The 21,424-nt window shown below is 42.7% G+C and overlaps 1 protein-coding gene and 1 pseudogene across 6 annotated transcripts in view; one reads left to right on the top strand and one right to left on the bottom strand.

Moving 5' to 3' along the window:
* SLC4A7 (solute carrier family 4 member 7) overlaps nucleotides 1-18,366 on the bottom strand; it is a 110,817-nt gene extending 92,451 nt beyond the window's left edge. For 4 of the 6 annotated variants that reach the window (XM_003256783.3, XM_003256785.4, XM_030812246.1 and 1 more), the window contains exon 1: nucleotides 18,005-18,341. In XM_003256783.3, the coding sequence (XP_003256831.2) occupies nucleotides 18,005-18,064 (60 nt within the window). In that variant the 5' untranslated portion in view covers nucleotides 18,065-18,341. Of the gene's footprint in view, nucleotides 1-18,004 lie in introns of all 6 variants that reach the window. The other 2 variants (XM_030812245.1, XM_030812247.1) reach the window with 1 other exon arrangement.
* LOC100588558 lies at nucleotides 17,422-20,764 on the top strand (annotated as a pseudogene).
* The last annotated feature ends 660 nt before the right edge of the window (nucleotides 20,765-21,424 follow it).

The following is a 21,424-nucleotide window of genomic DNA, read 5'->3' as shown; positions in this document are numbered from 1 at the left end:
CGTGGTGGGTGGTGCCTGTAGTCCCAGCTACTCGGGAGGCTGAGGCAGGAGAATGGCGTGAACCCAGGAGACGGAGGTTGCAATGAGCTCAGATTGCGCCACTGCACTCCACCCTGGGCGACAGAGCAAGACTCCGTCTCAAAAAGAAAGAAAAGAAAGAAAGAAAGAAAGAGAGAAAGAAAGAAAGAAAGAGAGAAAGAAAGAGAGAAAGAGAGAAAGAAAGAAAGAAAGAAAACTGTACAGGAATTAAAGTGATTAAGAAAGCATATGTAGTATCCATTTAAGTTCCTTTAGAGATGGGAAATTACTTTTTCTGTATAGGAACATAATACAGGAATGTAACTAGATGTAAATGATACTGCTGACAAAGCAGAGGGCCCATGTTTTCTCTTTATATGACAGAAAAGGGGGTACGTTAAGGTGCACAATTTTAATTATAAGAAGATATGTTTTAAATTCTTTAAAATTTTTACTTTCTTGGACGGGTGTGGTGGTTCACACCTGTAATCCCAGCACTTTGGGAGGCTGAGGCGGGTGGATCACCTGAAGTCAGGAGTTCGAGACCAGCCTGGCCAATATGACGAAGCCCCGTCTCTATAAAAAAACACCAAAATTAGCCATCTCTATAAACAATACCAAAATTAGCCTGGCGTGGTGGTGCACGCCTGTAGTCCCAGCTACTAGGGAGGCTGAGACAGGAGAATTGCTTGAACCTGGGAGGCAGCGGTTTCACTGAGCCGAGATTGTGCCATTGCACTCCAGCTTGGGCAAAAGTGCAAGACTCCGTCTCAAGAAAAAAAATAAAAATTTTATTTTCTTTATATTTTCCTAAACTCTTTAGAAATATAAGTTTGGGAAGAATAATATCCATTAATAATGGATGGGTAAGGAAGTTAGCTTTATTTAGTATTCCACAGTCATACACTGTGGTTCTTACTAGCTTTTATGATAATAGTCTTACACTAAACAATTTTAGGAGCAAGTATTACTCTCCCAAATATGTGAAAGAAACTTGAGACTCAGAAAAGTTAAATAGTTTTCCCAAGGTCCCATTGCTTCAGCTTGGATAAGATATAATTTAAAATCATGTCCCGCTTCCAGGGACAATGCACTTTTCACTGGGCCACTTACAAACATTATTTTTAATTCTCACAAAAACTCCTTATGGTAACACAGCTGATCATTATTCAAATCAGGGGTATCTTATTTCAAAGAGCCCATGTTCATTTCACTAGGCCACATACCTTCCCCTATATTAGACTACATATAATTTTACTCATATGCCTTATGGAATTGTAAGTAAAATATAATTAAATCAATCACAAAAAATTTCACTTCATTATTTTAAAACACTTTACTAGTAATTCAGTAACAGCTAATAAAATTGAAATCACAGCAATAAGCAGCACAAATGTCAACACAATAAATCAGCATTAATACTATAACAAACATGAAGGTTTTAATTTAATTTACACATAAATTTGAAGTAAGTAGCCGAGAAAAGAGGAAGGAGAAATCCTGTAAAACAAATGGAAACCTGTCTCACTTTAAAACATATGTTTCAGTGAGGAGCACAGCCAGTCCACTCCTTTCACACTGCTAAATATCACTGCTGAGTTCACATTGCTTAATGCGGGCAACCATTTCAGTATTTAACACCACTAAAATTTAGGCTTCACCAATGTATAAGATCACCATCTAGTGGTTATGATTCGAATCATGGAATTTTTCTCTCATGCTGTGATTATGGTTAAGAGAACGACTAAAGGCAAAGAAATTCAGAGTTTGAAAAAACTTCTCTAGCAGTTGCTTTAAGAAAGCTGTACATTTAATTTCATTCAGAAAAAATTATTAAGGCAAAGTACTATTAAATATTTCATTTTTATATTAGCTAAATTTAGGATATAGTAGAGTAGTATTCAGATAGGCATTTTATATGTAAATAAAATCCTCTCAGGTTCAAGAGATTCTCCTGCCTCAGCCTCCCAAGTAGCCGGGATTGCAGGTGCACGTCACCAGATCCAGCTAAGCTAACTTTTCTATTTTTAGTAGAGATGACGTTTCACCATGTTGGCCAAGCTGGTCTTGAACTCCTGACCTCAAGTGATCCGCCCGCCTCGGCCTCCCAAAGTGTTGGGATTACAGGCGTGAGCCACCAAGACCAGCCTTATAAATTCTTATTAAGAGATTAAAACAATTTACACGTTTGTCAACAGCTTCTAATTAATGACATAATCTAAAAAATTATCTCCATAAGTTGTATATTAGGATAAAATTAAGACTACTGAAAAACTGTACATAAACATATGCAATGCAATTTGTCAACCAATTTATTTTGGCTGAAGATAATACATGATCTAAGCTGAGTGCAGTGATACACACCTGTCACACTGAGTCAAGAGACTGAGGTGGAGGATTGCTTGAGCCCAGGAGTTAGGGCTGCACTGTGCTATGAAACCACCTGTTAATAGCCACTGCACTCCAGCCTAGGCAACATGGCTCTAGGAAGAAATTAATAATAATTGTAATAATACAGGTTCTAGATGTAGTAAGACTGTCTGAATTGAAATCCTGGCTCTTCACTTACTAGGCTGGGTAGATTACTTAGTCTCACTGGATCTGTTTCCTCATCTGTAGAATAGGGATAACAACAATATTTATACAAATGATAGGCTAAAAAAATTAAACAAGATGTTGCATGCAATGAATACAGTTTAGAAACATTTCTGGTACAATACAAGCATTCAATGAAATACTAGGGGTGGGGCGTGATGGCTCATGTGTGTAATCCTAGCACTTTGGGAGGCCGAGGTGGGCGTATCACTTGAGGTCAGGAGTTCCAGACCAGCCTGGCCATTAAGCAAAATGCTGTCTCTACTAAAAATACAAATATTAGCCAGGCTTCGTGGCGCACACCTGTAATCCCAGCTACTTGGGAAGCTTAGACAGGAGAATTGCTTGAACCCAGGAAGCGGAGGTTGCAGTGAGCCAATTTTGCACCACTACACCCCAGCCTGGGTGACAGAGGGAGACTGCATCTCAATAAAAGAGAAAAAAAAAAAAAACTTAAATACTAGGTATTAGTACTCTTTGGAAAAAACTCAAATCATTTTTCCTGTGCTCTCACAATAATCATCACCGTAGAAGATGACTTCTATGACCAAATATCAGGGGATTTCTCCCCACGAGCAAGCCAAGTAAGCAATCAATTCTGCAGTAGACACCAGCTGGGTATCCTCTAAATTATTAATTCCAACACTACCTGGAGATAGTGTTAGATCCCACAGGTTGAGGGCTCAGTCACCGAGCCTCCTCCTCACCACCCCATCCCCTACTAATCACAAGTCCAGGCCTCTGGAACTTTAAATTGGGGTTTCCACAATCCCCTCTTTGGGTTCAATTAATGTCCTGGAGCAGCTCACAGAACTCATAGACACACTTACTTATGTTTACTGATTTATAAAGGATATTACAAAGGATACAAATGGAGTTCGAGACCAGCCTGACCAACATGGAGAGACCCCATCTCTATTAAAAATACAATTAGCAGGGTGTGGTGGCACATGCCTGTAATCCCAGCTATTCGGGAGGCTGAGGCAGGAGAACTGCTTGAACCCGGGAAGCAGAGGTTGCAGTGAGCCTAGATCACACCATTGCACTCCAGCTTGGGCAACAAGAGCAAAACTCTGTCTCAAAAAAAAAAATAAAAAATAATAATAATAATTAAAGCCATTGCTGAGGTGCTAAGATGATGATACAGTTGATAGTCTTAGAAAAGCTGATCATTTTGTCCAATCACTGCAAAATAAGTTAACTCTTTTAGAAATAAACATTCAACTAACCTTTGAGAAGTAGCTGTAACAAAATAACTGAGAATAATAAGTCTGAGATTATCCTAAAAAATAAATACTTGTCTTCTTTCAAGCCTCCTTTAACCATGTATTGGCATACATAAAAAACATAAGAATTACAGTGTAGTGTAATTAAGCATTCCATGTATCTTATCTTTCTTCTTATCAAATCTAGTAATTGGCTCAATTGCCACAGCATTAAAGATATTTTTCTCAATAGTTTTCCATTAAGTCCTTTCCAAATTAAACACATTGCAATATTTCAAGTTATTTCTGAGTTGAACTGACTGAACAGTCTTGCTAATCGTAAATCTTTCTTTTTTTTGCTCATGAGCTTAAAGGCTTAAGCAGTTGATTTGAGTTTGAAATTGAACAGAAGATAATCTGTTGGCAGTTCTTTCTTCTCATTACACCTCAATTTATTAATATATATGGAACAAGTAAGCTACTATTAATGAAATATGAAGTTAAATTTGCCAAAATAAAAACCTTTTGATGTACTGTTAATTTATAAGCCAAATAACAGCATTTAATCTAAATACTTGGGTGTTAACATTTTAATGAATATATGTATGACTGATACATATAATGAATACATTAAAATATAGGTATGTATTATTTCTAAAAGAATGAAATCGAATGTTAATCTACAGCAATGGTTTTCCAACTTGTTTTAAGAAAAGGAATAAAAGGGTGGCTACCTCATGGGCAGAGTAGCTCCAACTTTAAAAAAAAAAAAAAAAAAAAAAAAAACAGCCGGACACGGTGGCTCACGCCTGTAATCCCAGCACTCTGGGAGGCTGAGGCGGGCGGCTCACAAGGTCAGGAGAATGAGACCATCCTGGCAAACACAGTGAAACCCCGTCTCTACTAAAACTACAAAAAATTAGCTGGGCGTGGTGGCAGGCGCCTGTACTCCCAACTACTCCGGAGACTGAGGCAGGAGAATCGCTTGAACCCGGTAGGCGGAGGTTGCAATGAGCCGAGATTGCACCACTGCACTCCAGCCTAGCGACAGAGCAAGACTCCATCTCACAAAAAACAAAACAAAACAAAACAGCAAACCCTGGAAAGAAACACATTTTGCACCACAACCCAGTACATAACATACCGCTTCACTGGATCTTAGCCAAACGGCCGAGAAGCAGAATATACCTCTTTACATGCCATGTATGTATGCATGTATAAAACAAAGTTTCACAAAACAATATATGCCCCTACTATTTGCAACGTATTGTTTTAATTTTCTATTCTGTTCCTTTCTTTTCTAACACTTATAATCCACTAAATTGTTTTTACAAATTATTAATAAGTCACAACCTGCAGTTTGGAAAAGATTGAATCTGCAGTAAGGAAGAGATTCAGGAAATGAATATTTGGGGTATACCCTTCCTGAATTTTATTTAACAATAACTACATTAAAGCAGGCAGAGGCTAGTCAGGATTTCAGCCCCATAGCTATTCTGATTGGAGAACAAGGTGAAAGGGGGAACATTTGAAGAATTTTTTTTTTTTTTGAGACAGAGTTTCACATTCTTGTTACCCAGGCTGGAGTGCAATGGGGCGATCTCAGTTCACCACAACCTCTGCCTCCCAGGTAGCTGGGATTACAGGCATGCACCACCACGCCCAGCTAATTTTGTATTTTTAGTGGAGATGGGGTTTCTCCATGTTGGTCAGGCTGGTCTCAAACTCCTAATCTCAGGTGATCCACCCACCTCGGCCTCCCAAAGTGCTGGGACTACAGGTGTGAGCCACCGTGCCCAGCTTCAAATTTGAAGCTTTAATACACCATCAACAAAGTGAATAAAAAATTCCCATTACAGGTCCCAGGCCTGCATTTTATAAACTGTGGTTCATGCTAATTTGTTTCAGATAACAAACTAAAGCAAAATTGCCTTAACATTTGAGTGATTCAAGGCATTAAACAGTAAATGACTGCTAACCAACAGACCCAACAAAAATTTGTTAGCCAGTGCTCTATTTTTTACACTTTATATGCCATTCCTGTGAGGCCAATTGAAAAAGCTGAAAATATTATCATTCTGGCTTTATATGAAAATCTTCTCAATGAACAGTATTTACTCCTCCAGTCAGCTATTTATTCTAGATTAGCAGAGAGGCAGCAATCCCCCAACATCTGAAATTCACTGCTACCAAATTACAATCTCAAACTGCCCCTCCCTATTCAAAGCTCACAACCATAACAAAGAAAGCACTGGCGTGGTATAAAACAATCCCTCAGAGCTAATCCAGCCAATACTCATTTATTAACCTTTTAAGCCATTTATTGCTAAACCAATGCAATTAGCAGATGACAGCAAATAAGTTATATAAAAATTGAATACATGAGCTTAAGTCAGTGACAAAATATTAAATTTAAAAATGTCTTTTTAAATTGAATGCAGCTGGTTGCCGCAATGCACACCTGTAACCCCAGTGCTTTGGGAGGAAACAGCGGGCCGATCACCTGAGGTCAGAAGTTCAAGACCAGCCTGGCCAACATGGCGAAACCCCATCTGTATGGGTTGCGTCACTGCACTCCAGCCTGGGCGACAGAATGAGACTCCATCTCAAAATATATACATACAAATAAAAATATATATAAAAATAAAATAAATAAATTGAATGCAGTGATATAAAGTATATAATTTGCATTTTTCAGCTGTGATCTGAAATGATGAAATTTAATCTAAAAATCATTTCCTCCACTCCCTTTACGACCTTATCTCCCACCTCTTGCCTCACACCTCCAATATGAATTCAAATTCTGATGGGCTCATATTTTGCTATGGAACCATATTAAAATACTGTTTTGATTTCTAATCAATGAAACAATTTCTATTTGTATCTTACCTCTATCAAAATTTCTTTTCAAAAACGAATTGCATCAGGCTGGGCACAGTGGCTCATGCCTATAATCCCAGCACTTTGGGAGGCCGAGGCAGACAGATCACCTGAGGTTAGGAGTTTGAGACTAGCCTGACCAACATGGTGAAACCCCATCTATACTAAAAATACAAAAATTAGCTGGGTGTGGTAGCGCAAGCTAGTAATCCCAGCTACTCGGGAGGCTGAGGCAGGGGAATCGCTTCAATCTGGGAGGCGGAGGTTGCAGTGAGTCCAGATCATGCCATTGTACTTCAGCCTGGGCAACAGAGGGAGACTTTGTCTCAAAAAAAAAGGATTAGAATCAGCTTTAAAAATGGAAGTAAGAAAACATCTAACATCTATCTCAAAAACTGATAAGCTGGGCATGGTGTGTGTGTATGTACCATTAGTCTTAGCTACCTGGGAGGCTGAGGCCAGAGGACCACTTGAGCCCAGGAGTTCAAGGCTCCCGTGCACTATAATTATGCCTGTGAATAGCCACCACATTCTCGCCTGTGCAACATAGCAAGACCTCAACTCTTAAAAAAAAAAAAAAAAAGTAATTAATAAAGTCAGAACATATACGACCGGCTCCTTAAAACAAGCTGAATTACTTTAAAATTCCTACTTTAACAACCCTTTGAGAAACCACATTTCTGTAAAATAGGCAGCTTGAGGCCAAGATCATGCCCGTAATCCCAGCACTTTGGGAGGCCAAGGTAGGCAGATCACTTGAGCTCAGGAGTTTGAGACCAGCCTGGGCAACATGGCAAAACCAAAAATACAAAAAATTATCCAAGTGTGGTGGTGCATGCCTGTAGTCCCAGCTACTAAGGAGGCTAAGGTGGGAGGATTGTTTGAGCCCGGGGGGTGGAGGCTGTAGTGAGCCGAGATCATACCAGCACTCCAGCCTGGGTGACAGACTGAGACTTCATCTCAAAAAAAAAAAAAGGCAGATTGAGTATATTAACCCAACAAAATTCAATGCTACATAGTTATTCTGGAAATTCGTAAACATCTTTTAAGTTATCTAATAATACAAATACATATATAAAATCACAAAGAGTGTATGTGCACAAATTGTGTGTGTACACAAAATTTAGAAGACTATCACTTTACTCAATAAAATTCATGGTAATTCTTATTTCATATTACAGGAAAAATACATAAATGGTAAATTTAAGATGAAACTATGAATATGAACCCTTTATAAAGTATAATTTATTATCGTCCTGCCTCAACGGAATAACAACTAGAAACTATCTTATGCCTGTTCGGCTGAGCACTATGCTAAGCTCTCTGACTTTCTATACTCTAGACACTAAATTTTAAGTCTAACATTATCAAAAAGATACAGTAAGATCTCATCAAAACAAGCTATCTACAACAAGAATCAGAAAGCAGTCTTAGGAGGTAAAATTTGTGTCTCAGAGAGTAAATAAGTGAAATAACAGAGGCCTCAATTAAATAACTGTGATTTCATTTGTTATCAATAACAAATCTACAGCAGGTAAGCAATTCAATGATAAAACAGTTAAACACAAGGTAAGTTTTAAAAACAGTCTAAAGCTAGTTAGTGATCAGTACTCTATTTTTAAAAAGAGAGATATATCACACTTTAAATATTTTGTCAAAATGGTTAAATCATTTAAAGGTAATCCCAGCACTTTGGGAGGCTGAGGCAGGCAGATCACGAGCTCAGGAGTTTGAGACCAGTCTGGCCAACATAGTGAAACCCAGTCTCTACTAAAAATACAAAAAATTAGCCTGGCATGGTGGCGGGCACCTGTAATCCCATCTACTCGGGAGGCTGAGGCAGGACAATCACTTGAACCCGGGAGGCAAATGAGATCACGTCACTGCACTCCAGCTCGTGCGACAATACAAGACTCATGCAGACAGTGACTCCGGCAGACAGTGCAAGCCTCTGTCTCAAAATAAATGAAGGAAGATAATTATATTACGCTTTAACTAGGCTTTTAAACAATTTTGTCAACATGTCATATCCTTTAAAATGTGAAGCTTTAGGCAATAAACCAGTATCAGGCCAGGCGCGGTGGCTCACGCATATAATCCCAGAACTTTGCCAGATCACTTGAGGTCAGAAGTTCGAGACCTGCCTGGCCAACATGGTGAAACCCCATCTCTACTACAAACACAAAAAAATTAGCCAGGCATGATGGCGCATGCCTATAATCCCAGCTACTTGGGAGGCCAATGCAGGACAATCGCTTGAACCTGGGAGGTGAAGGTTGCCGTGAGCCAAGATTGCGCCACTGCACTCTGGGCGACAGAGCGAGACTCCGTTTCAAAAAAAGAAAACCAGTATCAAATCCCTGCCCACAGAGTTATCTGGAATATCTAAACACCAGGGGTTTAAGGACAGCCAAGATTTTTTTCTCCGTCCTCATTCTGTACACAAACTCTTTTAGAATTTTATTATGTAGGACACTCCATAAGAACACAGGATGATTATTAATAGTAAGTTTCCAAGAGGCACATTTAGCATTTTATACACAGTATTCTACCTGATCCTAAGACGAGCCCTACGAGATAAGTTTAATATAGTAATTCCAATTTGCAAATGAGAAAAATGAGATTCAAAGTTGTCAGTTGCCCAAAGCCACCTAAGTGGCAGATTAGAAATAGGGAACCCAGGTATATCTGAAACCCAAACACGTACTTGTTACATCTAGGCTAAGCCACCCCCAAATTTTACCTTGTTTTGAAAATGAGGGTTAGAGTCTATGATTATTTACTGAATTTCCTATTACTGAATAAAATAGCTCAATAAGATAAAATGAAAGGCCAAACGAAGGCCAATTTTAGACTGAATGAATCCCTTATTCCTAACAAATGACCAACTTCCCCAGATACAAACAGGCTTATAACAAAATCTTATCCCGAGGATACTGCTAATGGCATATGCAAAAATGGATAAGGAAGTTCCTCTTGGACATTTTATAATTAAGGTCATTTGGGATTATGAACAAAACAAAAATAAAGACAAAATATTACTGAAAGGACTCTACTGAGTCAGTGCATTGGCTAATTACAGCACCTGTATAAACATTTATGCATGGATTGGCAAGTTAGGGAGGCAGAGTTCAGGAAGAGGGTCCACAAACCTCAAAATCACAAAATTAAAAGCAGATGAACAGAAAGAAATTATATTATGTAAGTAATAATTCTAAAGAATAGAATAGCATAATTTCAAACCAATACATATAACAGCTGACATCTGGAACCTGAAATTGCTTGTCATTGGTGGTTTTATAATCATATATATCAAAAGTCACTGCTTTTCATGAAGCAAAATTACACAAGTATTAGGATTTAAGTAAAATACCCAGTTTTCCAACAATCAGTGTAAATGTATTTAAAATTGGTGAAAACAGGATAAATTTTCATAAAATTTTCATTTTAATGGTGCTTAATATTCACTTGCCTAAAATTTTCTCTCAGGTTTAAAAAATGTTATGTATTCTTTGGAATCAATCCAACTTGCATTTACTGCATTTACTCAACATTCTCACTCAAGGAACCAAGGCAAGAAACATTCTCTTCTACTGGCAGTTGTATCAAGCAAAGTAGCATTCTTTTTCTTAATGGTTAATACCATAAATAAAAGCCATATAACGTATTACTTAACAATTAACTAGCAGTATATTCAATTTCAAATCTTATTGAGTCATGATATCATCTGCTATCGTTTGGCTCTGTCCCCACCCAAATCTCATGTCAAACTGTAATCCCCTCATGTTGAAGAAGGGGCCTGGTGGGAGGTGACTGAATCATGGGGGCAGATGTCCCCCTCATTGTTCTCGTTAGTTCTCATGAGATCTGGTTGTTTGAGAGTGTGTATCACTTCCCACTTCTCTCTCTCCCGCCACTATGTGAAGACTTGCATGCTTCCCCTTCTGCCATATTTGTTTCCTGAGTCCTCCTAGCCATGCTTCTTGTACAGCCTGCAGAACTGTGAGTCAATTAAACCTCTTTCCTTCATCAATTACCCAGTCTCAGGTAGTTCTTTATAGCAGTGTCATAACAGACTAATACATCATCCTAACATTCATCCACTGAACAAATACATTTGTTCAATGTGTAAAACCCTAGGCTAGACTTAATTGAGAATTTAGCAATGAATGACCCAGGAAAACTCTATCCCCAGCCATCAGCGAATCTGGAGGCAGAGAGGCAAATATCAGATACTTAATTTCTATAACATTAGCAACTTAATTCACAAAACTTACATAATAAAACCTTTTAAAAATAGAAGGAAACTACTACAGCTAACTCTGAATTAATAACTTCAGCATTATTCTAGCCCCTCAGAAGAAATAATGAAACTCCACTGAAGGTTCTACCATACTCTTCCTCTAATTCTAGCACTGGGCAGGAGGAATGTCATGTTTCTTGCATTGATGTAAATCCTAATGTAAGATTTATGATTTTGTCCTTTGCTGTGTGGCAAGTTAGTGAACAGGTAACTTTTTAGAGAAAGCTGCTCTGAACAATGCATTGTATTAGGTCTCTCATTTAATCACTTATTAGTATCTCTGTGTTAAAGATGTGAACTCATGGGCAGAGAGATTTTCTAAAAATTTTCAGGCCCTACCATTGGAGGCTAAGCTAAGATCTGAACCCATGGTTGATACCAAACCACTGCTCAACCCCTTCTCTTCTGTTTCTCATTAGGCTGGAATAATCAAAGATCTCTGTTTGGCAATACCATGTAATATTAAGCTGCATTCTCTCCCCATCAAAGTTTAATGTCTTTATTTATTATAAGGTTTCTCAGAGCCCTTTTTTGTTTTATTTTTGGAGATGGAGTCTTGCTCTGTTGCCCAGGAGTGCAGTGGTATGATCTTGGCTCACTGCAACCTCCACCTCCTGGGTTCAAGTGATTCTTCTGCCTCATCCTACCTCAGCCTCCCAAGTAGCTGGGATTACAGGTGCACAGCACCACGTCCTGGTAATTTTTTGTATTTTAGTAGAGACGGGGTTTCACCGTGTTGCCCAGACTGGTCTCGAACTCCTGAGCTCAGGCAATCCACCTGCCTCAGCCTCCCAAATTGCTGGGATTACAGGCATGAGCCACCGCGCCCGGCCTTCATGCTCTTTTGAAAACCATTCCACACTCCTTTCTGTAACGAAATAAAAGAGGCATCTTCCAAGTGTGAATCTACTGTCAAAAGTATAACCATTTCTCATGTTCCTAATCAGAGATGATACACAATTCAACAGCTTTTCCAAATTGGGAAATCTGACTGAAAAGAAGCAATACAGTCCTGGAATCCAGAGAGAGGGAGAAGACAACTTCTCTACTGTCTAAGATGTGAATGAACAGAATCAGAACCAAATGATACTAGTTCACATAAAATTCTCTGAAAAATGAGAAAAAAAGGTCATTTAAAACATTAAAGCGGGCAGGGTGTGGCGGCTCACACCTGTAATCCCAGCACTTTGGGAGGCTGAGGCGGCCGGATGACCTGAGGTCAGGAGTTTGAGACCAGTCTGGCCAACATGGTGAAACCCTGTCTCTACTAAAAATACAAAAATTAGCTGGGCATGGTGGCATGCGCCTGTAATTCCAGCTACCTGGGAGGCTGAGGCAGGAGAATCACTTGAACCCGGGTGACGGAAGTTGCACTGAGCCAAGATCATGCCACTGCACTCCTGGGCGAAAGAGCGAGACTCTGCCTCAAAAAACAAACAAACAAACAAAAAAAACCCAACAACATTAAAGCATCTTCCCTATTTCACTATTAACAGTGGACTATGCTTTAACCCCTTGATACTGAAAACTGCTTAAGTATGCTCACTAAAATGGCTTAAGAAAAATTAAAACATTTTAAAACATCCTCTTTGGAAGAAATCTGAAAATCTGCTTAAAACCGCCAAACTAGGCCAGGCACAGTGGCTCATGCTTGTAATCCCAGCACTTTGGGAGGCCGAGGCAGGTGGATAATTTGAGGTCAGGAGTTCAAGACCAGCCTGGCCAACGTAGTGAAACCCTGTCGCTACTAAAAATACAACAAAAAAAAAGAGAGAGAGAGAGAGAGAGGGACGTGGTGGCACACCCCTGTAATCCCAGCTACTGGGGAGGCTGAGGCACAAGAATCTCTTGAACCTAGAAGGTGGAGGTTGCCGTGAGTCGAGTTGGTGCCACTGCACTCCGGCCTGGGTGACAGAGTGAGAACCCTGTCTCAGGGGAAAAAAAAAAAAAAAAACGCCAAACTAGAACCTGTCTGTATTGGCATATCAGCTCCAGATAAAATGCACATCTATATTATAAACACATTAACTTTCTAAACCAAGTACTGAAAAGATGTGTTGCCAAGGTATACGGCTCACGCCTGTAATCCCAGAACTTTGGGGGGCAGAGGAGGGTGGATCGCTTGAGCCAAGGAGTTCGACATCAGCCTGTGCAAAATGTTGAAACCCTGCCTCTATTAAAAATACAAAAAATTAGCCAGACGTGGTGGTGTGCCTGTATTCCCAGCTACTCAGGAGGCTGAGGTGGGAGGATCACGTGAGCCTGGGAAGTCAGGGCTGCAGTGAGCCATGATGGTACCACTGCACTTCAGCCTGGACAACCCTCAGCATGAGACCCTGCCTCAACAACAACAACAAAAAAGAAGTATTAGGCCACTCTCTTATTTTAACAGTCATTTGAAAATGTCTAGTCCATGGAAGGAAAGAGTCACTAATTTAGGCAAACTAGTCTACTCTAATCAGCTAGCCCTCTGCCTTAAGGAAGATTGTCAACGGCAGCACTGCCAAACACTACCATAACACTATATCAACCAAAGACCTTTTATGATTTGTCGCCATTATAATTGCAAATAATCCTAAATTTGTCCAAATTGCAAAAATGCAACAAAATACACATTTTGTTGTGTATTTTGCCTGCTAAATGAAAACAGTGGTAAAATTCACTGCTTATTACAAAACTAAAAATACTGTATGCATAAAAAGTGATAGCTACAGAGGAAATTGTAATCATCAACAAGAAACTATAGTATAAATCAAAAGCTATACTGATCTGTAACTAATCTTTAACATTAACCCTATGGAAATATCTCTAAGCGCCTAAATGGCCCACACAGTTTAGTCAGTTGCAGATCCTATCCACTTTAAGATCATACTTGTGGTATGATACACTAAGAAGGAGGGGGAGGAAAAGAGGAAGAAAACACCCATTACAGGATGTTGACAATTATAACTAGCAAAGTTTTAGAATATATTGGTTAGCACACCACATACCACTAAAATAATATACCAGGTTCCTCCAATACCAGGTTACTTTGGCTCTGTATTCTAACCTATTCAAATAACAAGTCTAATGTAACAAAATTCTCTAAGCTCTTAGAAGAAAACCTGTGTACTTCCCAGTCTCAATTACCAGGCAAAACGATTCATCAATCTAACTCAAATGTCCTACAGTTTTGTTTCATCTTGTATTGAGACAGGGCTTCACTCTGTCACCCAGGCTGCAGTGCAATGGCATAATCACAGTTCACTGCAGCCTCAACCTCCCAGGCTCAAGTGATCCTCTTGTCTTGGCCTCCCAAGTAGGTGGGACTACAGGCGAGCACCAACACATCTGGGTAATTATGTTTTGTAGAGACAGGGTCCCACTATGTTGCCCAGGCTGGTCTCGAACCCCCTAGGCTCAAGCGATCCTCCCACTTCAGCCTCCCAAAGTACAGGGGTTACAGGATGAGCCACAGCACCCAGCCTTGTCCTACAGTTTCAGATTTGCTCTCTCCCTTTATTACAACTCCATGGATTGTGGCCCAAAGACACTTAGAATAAGGCAATAGGGTAATTGAAATCCTGATACTATTCCTAGGGTGCCATATCAATACCTAGTATCAATACGTAACTGCAGTTCCCCAAAGAGAATGCCTACTTACAGACCCACAAAAAAAAACTTCCATTTGCCAATCACTACCGAATTCATACTGGGTTGTTTGGGTCTGTCATTTATTCTAATGACTATTTTTTTTTTAATTTCTTACAGACTCATGAAATGTTTTAACTGGCACTCACAAATGGAAAGCAGAAATGTAAATGCCATCACTGTGTTCACACCATATGCCAAATAAACTCAGCGAAGGCAGGATTCTGTCTACCTTGTTTGACTATATCCCCATTACCTGGCACCTATAGGATATTTAATAAATATGTGCAAAATGAATAAAATCATAAAATCATGGAAAAATATCATGGTCCCAAAATGCCAGTGGTATCAGAATTGTCTTAAATCATGCACTGCTTAAAAGAAAGTAGATTATCTGCTAAAACTTAGAAACCTTCTAAACCATGCTATTTATAAAAGGATTTAACCTATACTGGAAAATAAGACGGACAACAGCAACAAAAAAAGACTGACGAATGAATTCCAAGTGAGGCTTACAATTATGAGGCTTTATAGCAAAAGCAAAAGACAAGTTACATTTTTTCAAGATTAATGACTTTCCTCTCTCTATCCCAACACCCTGATCAGTGAAAATTAGAGAATTTTAGGAGCGGAAGCAACCATAGAGGCTGAACTATGAAACAGATGGGCTCCAATTTCAGAGTAATATAAACTGCCACCAATCTATTCAACATCTTTTTGCATAATTACAAATCTAAGATGGGATTTTATGAATATTAATTTGTTCTACTTTTTGGCTATGCTGAGCAGTCTGCTGCGAGTTAAGAGTTATGACTGATGAATATCATGATCTCTCACTTTTACGACTTTCATTTACCAAAACCGGGTGAGCGAAGATTTAATTTTATCAAAGCCAATAGTTTCTCTTTCCTGTTTTCAAATCAGTTCAACCTACAGCTTTACTATTCTCCCATTCTATTCTTAGACTATATGCTAGTTTACTGTATTTGATTTCTATTATTGATTTATATATGTTAACTGTAGCCAAGCCTTATCTTCTCAAATACTTAGGAGGTTTACCCTTCTAAAGTGCTCCCCTACCACATCATTAACAGCAGTGTTTAACAATTCCTTTGCCATCTGTCCCCCAACTCAAATACCACTTCTATTAGGATAGAGTTGGGTAGGGCCCCATGGCTTACACCTGTAATCCCAGCACTCTGTGAGGCCGAGGTGGGTGGATCACCTGAAGTCAGGAGTTCGAGGCCAGCCTAACGAACAGTGAAATCCCATCTCTACTAAAAATACAAAATTAGCCGGGTATGGTGGCACATGCCTGTAATCCCAGCTACTCGGGAGGCTGAGGCCAAAGAATCAATTGAACCTGGGAGGCGGAGGTTGCAGTGAGGCAAGATCAGGCCATTGCACTCCAGCCTGGGTGACAGAGTGAAACTCCGTCTCAAAAATAAATAAATATTAGGATGGAGTTGGTTCTGCCTTGTTGGACACTACAGTAAATAGTGTAAATAATAGTCTAAATCGCATAAATACTAGTCTAAATAAGTGTTATTACAATGAATGAATGAATAATTTGGAGGGCAATGGCCTTATCATATGCTTCCTCTACTAGCTAGACAGGCAATATTTGAGAACACACCATAGTTTCTATCCAGCTCCGTGAAAACTCGAACGCACTTTACTGCTCAATTGAGAATTTGCAAATAAATTTAAGAACAGACAACATCATACTTGAAACACACAGAGAAAGTACTATAAAACAGTTTATTCAAAGGCTACACAAAGAATTACAGAAGGCCAGGCGCGGTGGCTCACGCCTGTAATCCTAGCACTTTGGGAGGCCGAGGCAGGCGGATTGCCTGAGGTCAGGAGTTCCAGACCAGCCTGGCCAACATGGCGAAACCCCGTCTCTACTAAAAATACATAAAATTAGCTGGGCATGGTGGTGCGTGCCTGTAATTCCTGCTACTCTGGAGGCTGAGGCGGGAGAATCGCTTGAACCTGGGAGGCAGAGTGCGTTGCAGTGAGCCGAGATCGCACCACTGCACTCCAGCCTGGAAGACAGAGCGAGACTCTGTCTCAAAATAATAATAATAATAATTACAGATTATTTAGGATGAGTTTCCAGTATTCCATTACCATCACTGTGAATGATCTTCCAATAACCACTGCTAAATGACTTCACTGTCTGGTGACTGAGTTTTCCTCTATGTTAGAGAACTTATATGAACGTACTGAACTAATGAATGACTACTTTCCATAACCTTAACTATAATCCTAAAAGTTAAAAGGGAAAGCCGGCAGACAGTTTTAAAGACAACTCTTGAATAAAAACATGGGAGAAGTAATTTTCCTCTTAGTTGTGAAAGACCGGACAATTTTCCCTGCAACCTTCCCGCCTTTGCTGGTTGCATAGTAAAAATTAGAAGTAGGAAAATTTAGAATACTTCCATCTCCTTTGAGTCACGAACTTGGAAAGGAGAAAGAGACAACTGCGGGGACGCATGTGCTCTAATGAAAGCAGGAAGTCCGCTTCTTGAGCACGGGCCATTCACCCATCATCACAAATGGGAACACCGGCCTTAAGTCCATCCCCATTCCCTTCTAACCCTGAAACCAAAGCCAGTCTCAGTAGGAAACGCGATCTTGCTAGCTGAGTTAGAGAAGCAGCACCAGACAGCTCAGGACACCCTCCTCCTTCTACTTGGCCTGCGGCAGGAAGATACTCCCCGGGTTCCAGCCAGTGGAGAAGGCGGACCCGGCAGGCAACAGCGAAAGAGCCTTGGCCGGGAAGGAGCGCGGCCAGTCCACGCGGCCGGAGAACTCACCGAACAAAGCGCACCGCGGAGCGGGAGGGGACACTCGGAAAGAGGGGGAAAGATTCAACCAGCTCTTCACCACTGCCTGGGGCTAGAGACAGGTGGAGCCGCCGTCCTCCTTAGAAGGAGAAGAAAGATAGGTTTTCGAGGGCTAATCTGAAACTCCTGCGCCAAGGCAACCGGAACCGGGACCCCGCCTGGGGAGCGCGCTAAGAAACAGGGGAGGTGAGCGCTGAGGGAAGGGATGGATGGTCGGGGTCACAGGCGGCCTCTGCGGAGACGTCGGGGTCCCGCCTGAGCCGCGCAGAGGATGCCCGCGGCGCGCCGCCGGCCGCCCCGACTCGGGCCTCCCGGGCGCAGCCGCCGGCCCCCTCGCAACCGCGCCCCAGGCCGCCACACAAAGGGGATGGCGAGGCGCGCCGGCCGCCGGGAGGTGGAGGGGCGACGTGTCTGGGACTAGGTGGCCGAGCCGCGACGCCCGCCGCGCCCCCCGCCTTTGTCTGCCTCGCCCCGTGCCCTCCCCCTGCCGAGGAGCCCCACCGCCGCGGCGCCCTCACCCTGCTCGTTACCCGGGTGAGTAGCGGTCTCATCTGCTCGCCGGCCCCATCAGCCTCCATGGCCGGCCGGCCGGCCAGCCCGTGACGGCCGCTACGGTACTGCCCCGCGCGGTCTGCCTGCTTCTGCCGCTGCCCCCGCCGCCGCCGCCGCCGAGCCCCCCGGCGCGCGAGGACAAACGTTGGTGCGTCCGTGCGCTAGGTGTGCGCGCGTGGGGAGATCCGGGCGCCGGGCGCGGGAGACGCGGGGCGTGCGTGTGCGCGCTGCGACTGCTGGGCTGGCTCTAGTAGGAGAGCGAGGCCGCGGCGTGGAACCTGAAGCTAGAACTGAGCGAACCGGAGGACCGAGCGGGAAGGAGGAGAGCCGCGTAGGAGGAGGGGTTCGGGGGCGGAGCCGCAAACCGTGACGAGCGCGGCGCCGGGGCCAGGCAAGACACGCCCCCCCGCCCCGCCTCCTCGGGTCACGCCCCCTGCCAGTCTGGCACCGCCAGCCTCCTCAGCGCGCCCGCGGGCCGCGCCGCTAGGCCACCGGCAGATGGGGCGGGAGGGAGGCAGGACGGACATTTGTCCCAGCCAATCGGCGGCTGGCGGACTTCCGCCCGCCTCCCCCCCGTGCCACCTCCTCAGGACGCACCGCCTCTCTTTGTATAAGCTTAATTGACCGAAGCTGAGCGTCTAACTAGTTTTTCAAGTCGGAAGCTCCCCTGACGTTCTCAATGGGGTGGGGGGTCACCACCTCCCTTGGCTCCTAACTACATTCTTTAGAGGCTGCAGGGAAGGAGGACGCCACCTCTCTCAAGGACGCCCAGGATAACCCTCCGAAGCAACTAACGAGTCTTCACGACTCCTCAAAGTTTCTTTTCTGTCTGTCCAGTAGGCACGAACCCCAACTCAGAGACCGTGAAAGATGGGGTACACTTGACCAGGTGTCCTCCTGTGCTTGCTCGCCCACTAAGCACCACGACAGCTGCCACTTTTTTTTTTTTTTTTTTTTTTTTGAGACGGAGTCTTGCACCAGCCCAGGTTGGAGTGCAATGGCATGATCTCGGCTCACTGCAACTTCCGCTGCCTGGGTTCAAGCTATTCTCCTGCCTCAGCCACCTGAGTAGCTGGGACTACAGACGCGCGCCACCACGACCGGCAACTTTTTGTATTTTTAGTAGAGACGGGGTTTCACCATGTTGGTTAGGCTGGTCTCGAACTCCTGAGCTAAGGTGATCCACCAGCCTCGGCCTCCCAAAGTGCTGGGATTACAGGGGTGAGCCACCACACCCGGCCAGCTGCCACATTCTTGAGTGCACCCTGTAGGCCGTCTCTCAAATATCCCTTCTGTAACCGAATGATTGTAATACCTGCCACGCAGGCTCATTGAAGGATTAAAGGGATTTATATTCATAAAAGTGCCTGGCACATAGCATGCTGATAATTGTCATTATTGTTAACAGGTTTCTCTTGAGTGTTTCATAAAGATGAGAAATTTGGCCGGGCGCAGTGGATTACGCTTGTAATCCCAGCAGTTTGGGAGGCCGAGGTGGGCGGATCACCTGAGATCAGGAGTTCAAGACCAGCCTGACCAATATGATGAAACCCCCCCGTCTCTACTAAAAATACAAAAATTAGCCTGGCGTGGTGACACGCGCCTGTAATCGCAGCTACTCAGGACGCTGAGGCAGGAGAATCGCTTGAACTCAGGAGGCAGAGGTTGCAGTGAGCTGAGATCACCCCACTGCACTCCAGCCTGGGCGACAAAGCTAGACCCTGTCTCAAAAAAAATAAAAAATAAAATAAAAAAAGATAAGGAGAGGTTTAGTTGGGAAGAACTGAAGCCGTGCAATGGAAGGATATATAAATACATCAGCGGATCCGGAGCTCACATCCTATTCATCTCCAACAAGGTATTAGTAAAGCTTTTTGTCAGCAATAGGTAGCTAGGTATGCTGGATGACTCATTCCTTCTTTGGGCCCTAGTCCCCTTTTGTCCTAAATTTCCCAGAGAGTTACTTCCAGTCCAGCACACATTGTTCACTTACTTGTACAAGAGCAGATGTGCCTCTATTAATAGCTACTATGTAAAGGGGCCTACAATTAGAGACTGTGACATTTGGCAAACATATTTCATTTCTAATCCTCTCAATACTGCAAAATATCTGCCATCCTCTTTTTCTTCAGCAAGGCAGCCGAGCTGCAGATGCAGAGATGCAGATCGTTGTGAAGACCCTCACGGGCAAGACCATCACTCTTGAGGTCGAGCCAAGTGACACCATTGAGAATGTCAAAGCCAAAATTCAAGACAAGGAGGTATCCCACCTGACCAGCAGCATCTGATACTTGCCGGCAAACAGCTGGAGGATGGCCGAACTCTCTCAGACTACAACATCCGGAAAGAGTCCACCCTGCACCTGGTGCTGTGCCTGCAAGGTGGCATTATTGAGCCTTCCCTCTGCCAGCTCTCCCAGAAATACAACTGTGACAAGATGATCTGCTGCAAGTGCTATGCTTGCCTGCACCCCTGTGCTGTCAACTGCTGCAAGAAGTGCGACCACACCAACAACCTGCACCCCAAGAAGAAGGTCAGGGCTCTTCCTTCCTCGAAGGGCAGCCTCCCTGGAGCCTCAATAGAGTGTCTCTTTCGTTGACTGGAGCAGCAAAAACAAACGAAACAACAATACTACAAAATATGTTATAGTTCCATTTTACAGATGAGGAAGCTGAAGCCCACAGAAATACTGGTTTTAAGTTCTGGTGAGTGGAACTGCTCTTACTATTGGCACCATTCTTTTTTATTTATTTATTTTCGAGGTGGAGCCTCACTCTGTTGCCCAGGCTGGAGTGCAGTGGCACGATCTCGGCTCACTGCAACCTCCACCCTCCAGGTTCAAGCGATTCTCCTGCCTCAGCCTCCTGAGTAGCTGGAATTACAGGCGCCTGCCACCACACCCAGCTAATTTTTTGTATTTTTAGTAGATACGGGGTTTCACCATGTTGACCAGGCTGGTCTAGAACTCCTGACCTCCGGTGATCCACCTACCTTGGCCTCCCAAAGTGCTGAGATTACAGCTGTGAGCCACCACGTCTGGCTATAACATTCTATATATTTTATGATTTATTATGCTTATTGTCTACACACACACACACACACACACACAAATGCGAGCTCCATGTAAGCTTCATGTGTACAGCAAATTTGGTTTTTGGTTTTTGGTTTTTTCTTGGATATCCCTATGCCTACATGAGTGTTTGGCCCCTGTAAACTCTCAGCACATGTGTTAAATGAGTAAATGTACAAGTGGGGCAATACATCTGTTCTTCTTAAGACCTAAGAGCATCTTAGATGGCAGCTGAGGATGTGGCCATAGTAACAAGAACAAAGTAGGAGACAAGAACCATGGTGCCAGAGTTGAAAGTGTTAAATAGCTTCAAGAA

The sequence above is a fragment of the Nomascus leucogenys genome, chromosome 4, assembly GCF_006542625.1.
Source record: "Nomascus leucogenys isolate Asia chromosome 4, Asia_NLE_v1, whole genome shotgun sequence".
NCBI classification, from domain to species: Eukaryota; Metazoa; Chordata; class Mammalia; order Primates; family Hylobatidae; genus Nomascus; species Nomascus leucogenys.
This window is presented reverse-complemented; position numbering and strand designations above follow the sequence as displayed.